A 13,865-nucleotide genomic window follows, 5' to 3' on the forward strand; every position below is an offset into this window, starting at 1 on the left:
TAAATTATTAAATTATTATTATCACTGTTTACCCTACAAGTGTAAGAGTGTTCCTGACTTCTTACACTCATTTTGCATTGATAATGACTTTCTGCCTATTTTTTACTGAAGAATTTTCTTGGCTAGGAAACTTTTATTTTAAATTATTATATATGTGAATTGACATGTTTTTTTTATTTATTTACTACTTCAGAATTTTAAGATTTAATTTATTTAAACAACTAGCTAAGACACAATTAATAGCAATCATTTTACTTAATTTTAAATTTTAAGTCAATATTTTAAGATATGTCTTTCAACCGGGGTTATTATCATTAACTAAAACTAATAAAACCATGTTTTGTTAATTGAAATAAAGCAGAAATAAAATATAAATGTTAAAACAAACTGAATCCTAATACTTAAATGTTTAAATTGAAGCACCAAAATTACGGACTAGAAATAAATTAAATCTAAAACTGAATTAAAACTAAATTTGAAAAAATAGATTAAACCTAAACAGTAATATTAAAAAAAACTTAAATGAAAATTAAGATATAAAAATAATGTAATGTATTATTAAAAATTATAATAGTACATAAAGAACACTAACTACTTTCAACAGTTTCAAGTCATTCTAATTTATTAATTTAATAAAATGATTTTATTTCATTTTAGAACGTATTTAAATAGCAAACATATACAATTCATAGCAATCAGTTTACATATATATAGTATTTTTAATCAGATAAAAACATGTGCCATTCACTGAATTCCAAACTCCACCTGAGCCTCAAGTCTTTCACAAAAAAATGCATGTGAGGCTTCGAATTTTATAGCAGAGCTTGTGATCTCCGCACGGTTTGACATTCATGGTAGGGCTCTTCACATGCAGGCTGCTTTCTAGCTGATGCCACCGCTAATGTTATGACAGTAAATCTCCAGACCAGGTGGTGTGTGTACAGCCTCAACACCGGCTGTGTTTGGCCTTCAAACATGCCGTCTTGTTTTCTGCTGCAGTGGCCGACTGCGCATTTGGATCTGCCTATTGTTTTTTTTAAAGCAACATATGAGCTCTGCACACCTTCCACTCATCTGCAATGTTAAAACTCTGGCTCCTCGCTGTGTCCTTCCTCACAGTAACTCAACCCTAGCATAGCTTTCCATGCTGTGGCCGTCTGAATGACAGTCTGTTGGGGGAAGAGAATGACTGCTTCATTAGCCTGTCTCACGGTCACCTTCAAAATCACTCACACAAAAATGCACCAGTTAGGGCAAAGACATGGTTTTTAAGCATTTGAAACGCACTATTACACACATATAATATACAACTGTCTTCCTTTTCGTGATTTTTTTTTGGCTACCTGCTTGCTGAGCTTATTATGTGGTTTCAGACGATTGTGAACTCCGATGAGTCTGTAGTGGAGGAGGGGTTGGTCCACGTGAGTAATGCTTGAGTCATTTAAACACCTGTGTACATTGATTGCACCTGGTTTATAGGGTTAGAAAAATCCCCCCTTATATGTCACAATCTACTCCTGGAGTTTATATAGAACCAGGTCGACACGTTTTAATGCTAAATAAATAGAATTAATACAATACAATAATAAAGGTAGTTTCAAAACTCATATTGGACATTCCAAGAGTGCCAATATTTTGTTCAACAGCACTGGGATTTTTTGCCGTCACACTCGGCTTATCTGTGTTTATGTGCCCCAGACAGACTGTCAGGAGATTTTTAGGTTATATTGTTTTGCTAGGAGGTTGTGATAAGTAGACTTTCTTTAAAAATGAGTCATTTGAATCACTCAACCGATTGGTTCAAAAACTCTGATTCATTCTGGAATGAAAGTCTAGTAATTCTCTACTATATAGTAAGCATAAAACAATATGTGACACTATGTCCAAATTCATAGTATTTATAGACAAAAAGTACCCGGATTACCTATTTATGATGAGATTTTGAAGTGCACATCTGGCGGACACTTTACCATCCCATGAGAGTTATGAATGCAATTCAACTGACGCCATAAGTCACATGCCAATATGGCAGACATTGTTAATCTGGATTTCATTCATACTACACATTCATACAATATAAAACATACGTTTAACTGTCACAAATTAAGTTCTTCACCAAATGTAGTGCCTACTAAGAACGTATGTGGTTTCAGAGGCCGCTAGAGTCTGCGTTTCCATTAATGATTTGCACAAACCTTTTGCAATATTACGTATATCGCAGCCATCACACTAGCTATTATTTTTAATCGAAGGAAAGTAGGCGTGTATCTTTAGTGAAGCAGCACGGAGGGCTGCATCTGGGACGCTTCTGAAAATAAGGGGTTATCCAAGCATTAATGGCAAGGAAAGCCCCTTATACTTGAAAGCGGCCACGTATGAGGTGTTTCTTGGAAGTTATAGTATATTAAAGAATGATCATGTGAGTTTTACGCACACCAGGTGACCTTAAAATGCGGGGGGAAAAAAAGTTTCCATTGCAATTTTGCGAAATATTCCTTTTTCAAATAGCCTGAAAAAGCACCTCATGCGAGCGTAAAAACTTTTTTTCAATATATGGAAGTTTTTGCGAAATTGACTTTTTTCCACTGGGCGTATTTTCAATTCGCAATTTCAATTTGCGGAATTTGAAGGGTAATGGAAGCACAGGTACTTAATCACTCTTTCAGCTGATTTACTGAAAAATACTGATTCATTCAGTAATAAAAATGTGACCAGCTGCGTCCAAAATCACATACTGACTGAGTAGTTATTACATGTGATAAGGAAATTCCCGTAAAAAAAATGCTCTAAATATTATGCATGTGTGTAGTATGAATGCATTCAGAAAATACTACATCTGTTATGTTTTGTAATTGTCATGTGACCTGCGGCATCAGTTGCATTGCTTCACTGCCATTCTTGACTCCTCTGGTCTCATGGGATAGAATAGTGTTCATAATCTCGCTAGATGAGTTAATGGTTTATTCTGCAGTGGCTTCATTTGCTTTGCCTTTCTTTTTTTGCTGGAGCAAAAATAGACCAAATAACTGGCAATACTGCATCTAAAGTGTAAACTACTCAGTATTAATGATATTTAGAGCAACAGTACTCTTCGTCATATAATGATGACTAATTATAATCAACTTTTGGAAAGAAAATTATCTTGGCCGTTACAATTTAATAATTTTACCTACAATTTAGTTATAATTTAGCATTACAACACTATAGCAACTATGTCAATATAAGTGTAAAAACACTCAGAATACTTCAGAAACCTGGTTTTCATTCACGCCTTGCTCTACTAGATATTTCTTTTTTTATTATATTTTTATCAGAACAAGGTGCATTGAAAGTATTCCGTGACAGAGGCACTTTCAAATGCATTAATTAAACAAATATTTTTTACCCACAACTTAACAAAAAAAAAACAGAAGGTTTATTAAAGGATCCCATGTTTTGTAAAATGTTCTGGTTGATCCTCTGACAAAATATTAGATTTTTTAAGCTTTTAGAAAAAACATTACATCACTAAGCCATGGTGACAGTTTAGGTGGCATTGGTGATTTCCACTCTAAAATAATTCTTCTTCTAGCTATTAATGTTGCAAATGCCAAGGCATTTTCTTTACCTTTGGTTATGTGAATGTTGTCACCTGTAACTCCAAACAAAGCCATTATTGGGTCAGGCTGAATTCTTAAATTATATGCAGTTTAAAATCTCAAATATTGAAAACCAAAATTGTCTCAGTTTAGTACATGACCAGAACGTATGGGTTAGATCTGCCTTAAATGCATTGCAACGATCATATGTTTCATCTATATTTGGGTATAGTTTAGCCAGTTTAGTTTTACTATAGTGAATATGTTAGAGAACTTTCATCTGAATCAGATTGAGTTGTGCACAAGATGAATTTATTCTGTCAACAGCTTTATCCCAAGTGTCTTCGGATATGTCAATTCCCAACTCTCCTATCCATACTGTTTTGATCTTCTCTGCTCTCCCGGACAAATAAGGATTTTTCAAACTCTGCTGCTCTGTGTTTCACAGAAACCTGGCTGAAAGACGCCATTCCGGACAGCGCGTTGAATCTCCCGGGCTTTCAGCTGTTTAGAGCAGATCGCGACGCAGAAGCAACGGGGAAATCACGCGGCGGCGGAACATGCTTTTACATCAATGAGAGGTGGTGTACAGATGTAATATCACTCTGTCCCACGAGCAGCTTTGGGGCTCTCTGATCACTGCTTGGTTCATCTTATACCGACCTACAGGCAGAAACTGAAATCAGCTAAACCTGTATTAAGGACTGTAAAAAGATGGACTAATGAAGCAGAGCAGGATTTACAAGCTTGTTTTGACCTCACTGATTGGGAGTGTTTTTGAAGCTGCTGCCACCGATCTGGACGAGCTCACAGAGACTGTAACATCTTATATCAGTTTCTGTGAAGACATGTGCATTCCTACCAGGACTCATTTAACTTACAACAATGACAAACCATGGTTCACTGCAAAACTCAGACAGCTCCATCAGGCCAAAGAAGATGCTCACAGGAAGGGGGATAATGTCTTGTATAAACAGGCTAAATACACACTGGAAAAGGAGATCAGAGTGGCAAAGAGGAATTATTCTGGAAAAATAAGGACTCAGTGTGGAAAAGTCTAAAAGAAATCACCAATTACAAGACACCATCCCCCAGCACTGTGGAGAATCAACACCTGGCAGACAGGAGATTATGCGGACTGCTGAGCGAATCATTGGTACAACCCTCCCTTCTCAAGTGAGCAAAAGGCCTGGCAAAATCACTCTGGACCCCTCACATCCAGCACACTCCCTCTTTGAACTGTTGCCATCTGGTCGACGCTACAGAGCACTGAGCACTAGAATGACCAGACACAGGAACAGTTTCTTCCCTCAGGCAATCCATCTCATGAACACTTAACAATAACTGTGGAACACACACTATTTATTCACTCATACACTTATTTATCTAACACACATACTCAGTCTACACCTCAAAATTGCACATAATATTCAGTACCTGTACATACAAAAACTGTCTATTGTAATACACCTGCACATACAACTGTCAATTTATATATTTTTATTCCTTATTTACTTGTTCTATTTTTTTATTATCTGTGTTTTTTGTTCTGTCACTGTCATTCTGTTACACTGTGGAAGCTTCTGTCACGAAAACAAATTCCTTGTATGTGTAAACATACCTGGCAATAAAGCTCATTCTGATAAGAACACAGATAAACCGTAAAACCGTTCTGATAAGAACACAGATATATTTTGGAAATGAGGCCCTTGAGGTGTGTAGGGGTCTTAAGAACCAAGTCCAATCCTGATTCAGAGGGCATTTGAGGAAACACCTGTATAAAGTGACGAACCTGGAGATAACAAAGAAAATCGGACTTTTGAAGATTACATTTTTGAATCAGATCATTGTAATTAGCAAAAATATTATAAATGAAAAAGTCACTACATTTAACTATGCCCAAGTCCTGCCATTGCTTGAAAGTAGCATCTAGCTCGGCGGCTGGGAAAAGATGATTATTACATATGGGGGTTTCCAAGGAAAAGTCTTTGAGTTGAAATGCTTGTCTAAACTGATTATATATTTTGAGAGTGGAAATTACAACTGGACTTGAGGAAAACTGCGATGTGAGAATGGTGACTTCATTGTAATCAGCACCGCCAGTGATGCTGATTTGCAAGACTTAGCCTCCGCTTCCCACCATTCTATATGTGTGGACTGAGCTCTACTAGACATTTCTTACTGTGAAACGCTCAGACACCTGATGCCAGCTCAAGGTTTCATTATTGGCAAAAGCCTCCAGCAGGCCCCAGGCTCCAAACAGACACAGGAAAGATGCTCCGGTTCCATCAGCATCTCATCCTCCTTCACTTTTCTCCCTCTAGACAGCTTGCAGATCGATGTCTGCGATAGACACTGATCATCATGCATAAATAATCCAGGACTGTAAAACAGAAGTGAGAATGCTCTGACGTGTCAGGAGTGAGAGCTGATCTCCTTCACCTTACTGAAGACACAATGGCAGTTTATTTAATAAATGAGATGGCACGTGAAGACACTAAATAAACATAATAAATAATGTAAACACTGTGACTTTAAGATGGAAAAAGCATGTGCTTGTTTAGGATGTTTCTACTTTTTTTTAGTTTTTTTGGTACAACTGGCACATTAACACTTTTGTCGTCCTGCGCTCATCGCAGCATCTGCTGAGATAATGATAATAGATGTTACATTCAAGAGGGTTCAAACTCCCAGCAGTGAATTCCACACTCCAGCAGTGATTTTAACATACTGTCACTGTTCTCTCCAGGTGTGAATTACACCTATTTCTGCAGCTCTGCATGTGACCCAGCAGTTCAGAGTGCTCTGATCAGGAGATTTGTCTCTTGCACGTCAACTCTGAGAGATTTACGTACATCCTGGACTGTCCAGCCTTTGTAAAGCCAGCTAAGAGCAGATGTCCTATTCCTCACTGATAACACAATGTGTTAAGAGCAGAGAAATTAATCAAACTCACCCAGAGTCACCAGTGTGTAAGCAGAGATTCTCTGATTTATTACTGCAGAGCAACATGACGTTCCTATGAAGGCTTATGTAACACGGCTTCCCTAATGAATAACCACTTTTGACCAACCAACTTTATTAGATATTTTTTTTAATTCATCGTTATCTAATGATTTTGTATATTTTATCATTCATGCACATTTCCCTTATGTTTTTAAACATTTAAAATTCATTATCTAAGGTTCACTTTAAGTTAACCTATAGGCCCTTTCGCACCGCTTTAGTTCCAGAACTAAATGTACGGTACTAAAGTACTGGGACGATTTTGCGCAAACTATTTCCCAGTACCATTTAAAGGGTTGCATTCGCACCGACAGTGTGTACTAAGAACCGGTCTACAGCGACGTCATTTGTGCGTGGCGTTCAACAACTAAAACAAAGATAAACAACATTAACAACAGGAGGCTGGAGGACGCTGTGATCGGAGCTGTGTGTTTGTTGTGTCTCGCGGGTTTCACAATTAGTTCCACAATTAGTTCTGGTACTATGAAAAGGTTCCTGCGGTGCGAAAGGCCCTATTAAAAACACTTAATAACATTTAAAGGGGTCCTATTATGCTCTTTTACAAAGTCTTGATTTTGTTTTGGGGGTGTACTAGAACAGGCTCTCATACTAGGTTGTTCGAAAAACACATTATTTTTCACATATTTTACATTATTACAACACCTCTCTCCCCAGTCTGGCATGAACGGCTCGAATAGTTCCTGTATCAAATTAAAAAGGCCCGCCTTCTGAAATACGAAGTGTGCTGTGATTGGTTAGCTGGGCCAGTGTGTGTTGTGATTGGCAGCACTCGGCACCTGGTCGGGATATGTCATGCCCCTTACCATAGCCACCTGCCAGCTTCAGTGTAAATACTGCGTCAAAATCAATTCGCGATTTAAACCCGGATGATTGTAATCACTCAAAGTTCGTCTGCCTTGGGAAAGCTAGCGTGTCTCCGACATAGTGATAACACTCGTTCCCTTCTCTAGTGCAGCTCAACCAGGTCTCGTCCCATTCGTCAATATTTGTGATATCACAAATCCCGGAAAATATGCGTTGTAGTCCAAACGAGCCGTTCATTGTAGTTTTTGTAGTTTACATTGTAGTTTTTGAAAAGTGATCTCTGTTAAATAAAATATCTCCTTTTGAAGTGGACTTTGAGCTTTGCAGAGCTTTGTTATGCCCAAACAGCAACATTACAGACTAACTAAAATTGAAAAAGTGAAAAAGCATTATAGGACGCCTCTGAACTGGTAAAAATGTTAGCTCTTCAGCAAATCTCAAAATGAATATTTCTTTTCCATAGATGTTTTGAAGCCTAATTTCACTTGTAGCACTGAAAACCACTGTTTTAATTCTGTTTTACTATTTATTTATTTAGACAAAATAGTGCATTTTGCCATTTTTTTGTTTATTCTTAAATTACATTTTGATGTTTGAATTTAAACGAAACTGATTTTTGTTTTTAGTGTTTTTTTAAATTTATAAGACAAAACAGTATAAATTGACAAAATAGTATAACATTAATATCAGCCATTGTTTATTTATTTATATTGTTATTTTTAATTAATTTATTTTTTATTAGAATATGCCTAAATACTTTGTAGCATTTATTTGGAGGTTGCCTTGTGATACCTAAATACACTTGTAGCATTTAATGTAACAACTCATTTTAGTTTTCAGAGGTTTTATTTTATTTATTTAGCCAAAGTAGTATAAAATATTAATGTCTGCCATTTTTATTTATTTTTATATTAGAATGTTGTGATGCCTAGCAATTGCAGCATTTAAAACAACAGATTTTTAGTTTTCAGAGGTTTTATTTATTTAGCCAGAGTAGTATAAAATATTAATATCTGCCATTTTTATTTATTTTTACATTAAAATGTTGTGATGCCTAACAACGGCAGCATTTAAAACAACTGATTTTAATGTTTTATTTAGACAAAAATTAATTTTATTGATGCCTTGTAGCATTTGAAACAAACCAAAATATGAGCAATAGCCTTCACTTAGTCTGATATGCAAATACAGTATGGATATCTAATACAAGTCAGGTGTGATTAGATTAGTACAATGCAAATAAGGATCAGGTTTGCAAATTATTCAACGATACTTCATGGAATTTGAATTTGTATAATCAAACGAGTCTAACAGATCCTGCCGGAGTGAATTGACACAAAAGCACCGATTCCCACAAACAGGAAACAATAACGGAGCCACGGCTTTGGGAATCCCATCAGCACGTACGGGTAACGGATAGACATGAAGGGTGCGTCCTGGCACAGCTGTCCCCTGGGGTGTGGGAGACAGCTGTCCCGCCAGAACAGAGCCAGCAGTGTTCCAGGAAAAGTGTCGATCAGCAGAGCTCACTCGTCTGGGCCTCCTTGTGCAGTCGAAACAAACTCAGCATGTGAATGAGCCGTGTTGTCATAGGCAGAGACAGACGGCACAATGGAGAGCTGCTCAACCTCAGTACCGCCAGCCGGTACAAAGAACAGCCCTTCAGTACACGCTGATAACTGGGGAGCCATTCAATTGAGCATCACTCGGAAACACTCTAAAACACTAATTATATTCCGGGAAAATATTCCGGTAGGTCAGCGTGAAGATAACAGCCTGTCGACGACATGAAGTTAACGCTGGATCCTAAACAGATGCTTCTCAGTAAAGCAGCAAGCAATCATTTTTGGTTCTGAGTTTTAGTCTAAGCATTTAGGTTTTGTTTTGCATGATGTAAAAACAGCCCATAGTGAAATCTCATTGGTCTTAAATCCAAAAATCAAATGCGTCCTTATAGGTTGTGATTTTGTAATTCCACTTTTAAGTTAAGTTTTATACAGATGAGGAGCAGTAATTCAGTCCAATGAGTTTGTAGTGTGGGCGGGGCTACTGTCGCAACTTCCACTGATCTAAATTCATTCAATTTAAAGCACTACAGCTACAGCCATGAAAACACTGCTTATCGAAAACATTTGCCTTCTTTAATAAGTTTAGACAATTTCAAATGTCAAGTTATTTTTTATAATATTAAATATTTATGTACATTTATTAATAATACTTAATTCTACAATATTTATATTAACATTAATACCAAGTAGTTTTAATATAATTTTTTTTTTTAGCAGCAAAGCACAGTCACTATGGAATTTTGTTTGTGCAAACAAATTTACTGGCTTCAACAATAAATATTCACAATTCAAATGTCAAATAATTTTTTTATTATTTTTTTCAAATATTCAATAAGCAATATTTATAATATTAAATATTATTTTTGTATTAAAATAACACAGTTTTAAACACATAAAACATTAAGAGCAAACCGTTTTAATATTTTAGCAGCAAAGCACGGCCATGTAAATATTTTTTTTTTCATGTAATATTAAATATTTAAAATATATATATATATATTTAATATTAATTTTCCATATTAAATAATTGTTTAATATAAAATATTTTATATATTATTTTAAATATTAAATATATTAATACTAAATCATTTTAACATCTTTTTCTGTTTGTTTTTTGACAGCAAAGCATGGCTGCTAAAATATTACTATTACACAAGTGTAAGATAACTAACTAAACAAATAAAGGTTAAGACGACCTCAGAAAAAAATGTCACTTGCTGGACGTCTAGTTGACCATCCTTCTGCCCTACCTCTAGTCAGTACATTGTATCAGGACACTCTTCGAATTTCACTCAGCACTTGAAGAACCCATAGAGACACCGATCATCTCTAAAAAGGGAAATCAAACAAACTACCTACTGTCAGTTCCATTCTAAAGGACAAACTCTGTTTTTCAGCATGATCAACAACATATCATGTATCAAAAGTGTCACCTATAGATAAAGCCGAGTACATTCCTCATATCAGATGGATGCGCAGATGTGCTCCAGAGATTTTCTGACTGTAATCCAATCAGACTGCGGCCACATCACGAGACGGTATGAGATGATGAATGACAGAGAGGCGAGGCAGTGAAGAGGCTGAGATCACTTACCCAGACCGGAGGCGTAAATGGCCTTAACTGACTTCTTCATCTTATAAAGGACACTGCGGTCCACATCCAGGGCCTAAACACAGACACAGAAAGAAACCGAGATTTAATATGTGCATCCCAAAGCCTTTAGGACATGAATACAGATGCACATTAACATCAGCACTACTGCACCACACACATTTATCAAAGACCCTTAATTATCTTTAGGTTACGCTCAAATATGAATCTCACACCTACACAGACTCAGGTGTGTGTGTGTGTGTGTGTACATGGGGGGCAGAACCTGCTGTCTTCAGTCTGCAGGTGATTCATTATTCAAAAGCCAGCTCCTAAAAATACTCCAAAACAATCCCTGCATTGCAGGAGCAGCGGAAGTCGGCAGGCAGGACTGCACAGCTGAATCTGTACACATTCACGAAAAAACAAACCTCCCCAGGAGCACCACAGCACGCAACACACACACACACACAGAGCAATATAGCATTAAAGAAGAGTACGAAGCAGAAGCTAGAAAATACCACACTTTAAAGCCTAAATCTGAGTGTTGTTATTGTACACAGTTTTATGATTCAAATCAATTGCGATTCACAAGCTCTTGATTTTTGATTAACATATATGATATAACCACATTTATTTGGGTTTGTTACAGTTATAATGTAATTGTTGATTACATATGAAAGACTTTCTTGCTTCACTAACACTGTTAACTCTTCATTAGACTCAGTAGACATTTTCACAATATAACATTTCATTATTTATTTAATAAAACAGCTACATTTGACAATATCTATTTATATCTGCTCTCAAATGGCTTGAAAGGGGGAAAGAGACCAAAACATATTTGAAACATGCCAAAAATGTTAAATAAAATTATATTTATTGTATTACATGTTCCCACTATAAGACAACTTAAATACCTGTAAAAAAAATTTTTTTTTAATAAAATCTTGCCTACACATAATCTTAAAATTCAGTCTTTTTATTCTTCTTTTTTTGGTCAATTGAAACCGATTCATGGAAATGAATCACATTTCTTAACTTTTAATGCTACCATTATTTTTTTTTATAGTCATATAATCACAAAAACTTTAGGCCAAATTGTACAGCCCTACATACAAGTTCAGCAAACCTGGTGTTTTATTAAAACACACACACAAAAACACATTTTGCTATATAAAATTGCAAAAACAAACAATTAAGATTTAATTTTTTTCCTCAAATCATGCAGCCCCAACAGCATACCATTCAGTACCACAGCAGGGTGAAACCTACAAAAAAAAATATGATACCAAATCGAAAATTTGCATTGAAAAGGGAAATAGCGTCTCAACATAACAGTTCCTCTACTGAAGCAGCCCAGCTCAGATGTGGTCAGCCGATTACACATCCTCCAATCACCTCTCAGTACCTCCATGCTGCTTATAAAGCCTCAAACCTCCAGATAAATCTAACGAAACACCGGCCTCAACATCCTCTGCCATTTGGCCCTGTTCACAGGAGCCTTCGCTGCTCCCAAAATGGAAGAAAGTAAATCCTGCTTTTATTAAAAAATGCTGTGTAATATTTATTTTCCAAACATGTCATAGGGAAGCTATCTAGATGCTCGTCTGATGGCTGTACGTGTTTTATTTAGTGGAGCGTTCGGTTTCAGAGCGGTAGGTAGACTGACAATGCTTTTACTCATGATGGGGAGTGAGCCGGACCATGAACCACCAAAACCAAGACGCCTGACAAAGCAAAATGAGAGTTTACTAAGAAAACAGTACAGTTATTAATAAACCAAATTATTTCATAACAATAGAAATAAATTTACACTAACACCACATTAACTATCCACAGTTTTGTGAAACTACTACCACTTCAATAACCACAGGAAAGCATCAGCCAGTCTTTCATATAATTTCATCCTTTTTCTTAGTTATCTTTGAGAGGGATTACACCTCAGCAGTCAGCACACAAAAATAATGATATTTTTTATTAAATACAACTAGAGTTATCGAGGGAGAGAGTGAGATGTGACCTAAACTTGACTTGAGTCAAACAGGGAAGCAGTTTCACATCAGACTACTGAGTAAAAAAAAAAAAACTCACTTCACAGTGTGTCTTTGTTTCACACACAGAGATCTACTATACAACTGTCCTTCACTGAAGTGACATGAGAATTGTAGGAGAAACAGGACTTTATTACAGCATTCATAAGTGGGTTACTTGTATTAGGTACTAATCCCTGTGACTAGTTAAGCATCAACCACCTGTCTCTTTACAATATTTTAATGCTCTGCTCCAAAATGTAGGAGATATAATAAGAGTCTGATGTTAGAATTAGTGGTTCAACGGATCACAAATCTCACGGTTTGGATCACATTACGGTTTTTGACCCACGGATCGGATCATTTTTCGGATCAGCAAGAAAATAAAAATATTTCAATTGAACTTGCTTTCCATTTATTACTTAAAGCGAAGTACTTCTTTGATACCACAGCAAATACTACTAGATTAACAAAGAAAGTTTAAACATGATTAAAGAGACAAGAGAACAGCCAGTAAAAATAAGAACAAATACACAAATTACAAGCATAGAGAAATACAACAGAATGTTACAAATAAAATAAAGTTGGTAGTATTCAAATACAGAAATTTAATAATTAGAGAAAATAACACTGCATAGTGTTCACTGTATAAATTAAATATAGATTTTTATCACAGCTGTTTTGTTGTTGTATTTATAGGCCGCTGTCCCTTTAAAGGGGTCATATGATGCGATTTCAAGTGTTCCTTTCTCTTTGGAGTGTTACAAGCTGTTCGTGAATAGATAAGATCCCTGAAGTTGTAAAGACTGAAGTCTCAAAACTCAAAGAGATATTCTTTATCAAAGTTAAGACTCTGCCACGCCCCCCTAAAACGGCTCGTTCTAACACGCCCCCACATATCTACCTCACTATTTGTGGAAATATTAGCGTAATGCCGCCCAAATGTGCACGCAAAGAAAGAAGGCGTGGTTTCAGTAACCGCAGTTAGTGTTGAAGCAGCCATGTCAGGGAGAAGCTGTGTGTTTCAGTGCGAAAGCAAAAGCACTTTATTTGGCCTTCTGGAAGTAGATGCATTTAGGAATCTTTAAGATTACTTACAACAGAACACCGTTTCGTGAACCTAGGAGAGGAGGTAATTCTGACTTTGCTATGACAATCTGGCACTTCTGAATCAGCTACTGTTTTGTTATTAGTTGAAGTATTTGCTATTGACTGTTCAAATGCGGAGTTTTGTGCATCCTGTGTGTGTGTGTGTGTGTGTGTG

The 13,865-nt window shown here is 36.3% G+C and overlaps 1 protein-coding gene across 1 annotated transcript in view; it reads right to left on the reverse strand.

Moving 5' to 3' along the window:
- The window catches only part of asap2a (ArfGAP with SH3 domain, ankyrin repeat and PH domain 2a), an 86,091-nt gene that overhangs the window by 49,640 nt on the left and 22,586 nt on the right, over positions 1–13,865 (reverse strand). The window contains exon 2 of the mRNA XM_016248870.1: positions 10,572–10,644. Coding sequence (XP_016104356.1) covers positions 10,572–10,644 — 73 coding nt within the window. The remainder of the gene's footprint in view (positions 1–10,571; positions 10,645–13,865) is intronic.

Source organism: Sinocyclocheilus grahami, unplaced genomic scaffold, assembly GCF_001515645.1.
Source record: "Sinocyclocheilus grahami isolate Dianchi unplaced genomic scaffold, SAMN03320097.WGS_v1.1 scaffold896.1, whole genome shotgun sequence".
In the NCBI taxonomy this organism is placed as follows: Eukaryota; Metazoa; Chordata; class Actinopteri; order Cypriniformes; family Cyprinidae; genus Sinocyclocheilus; species Sinocyclocheilus grahami.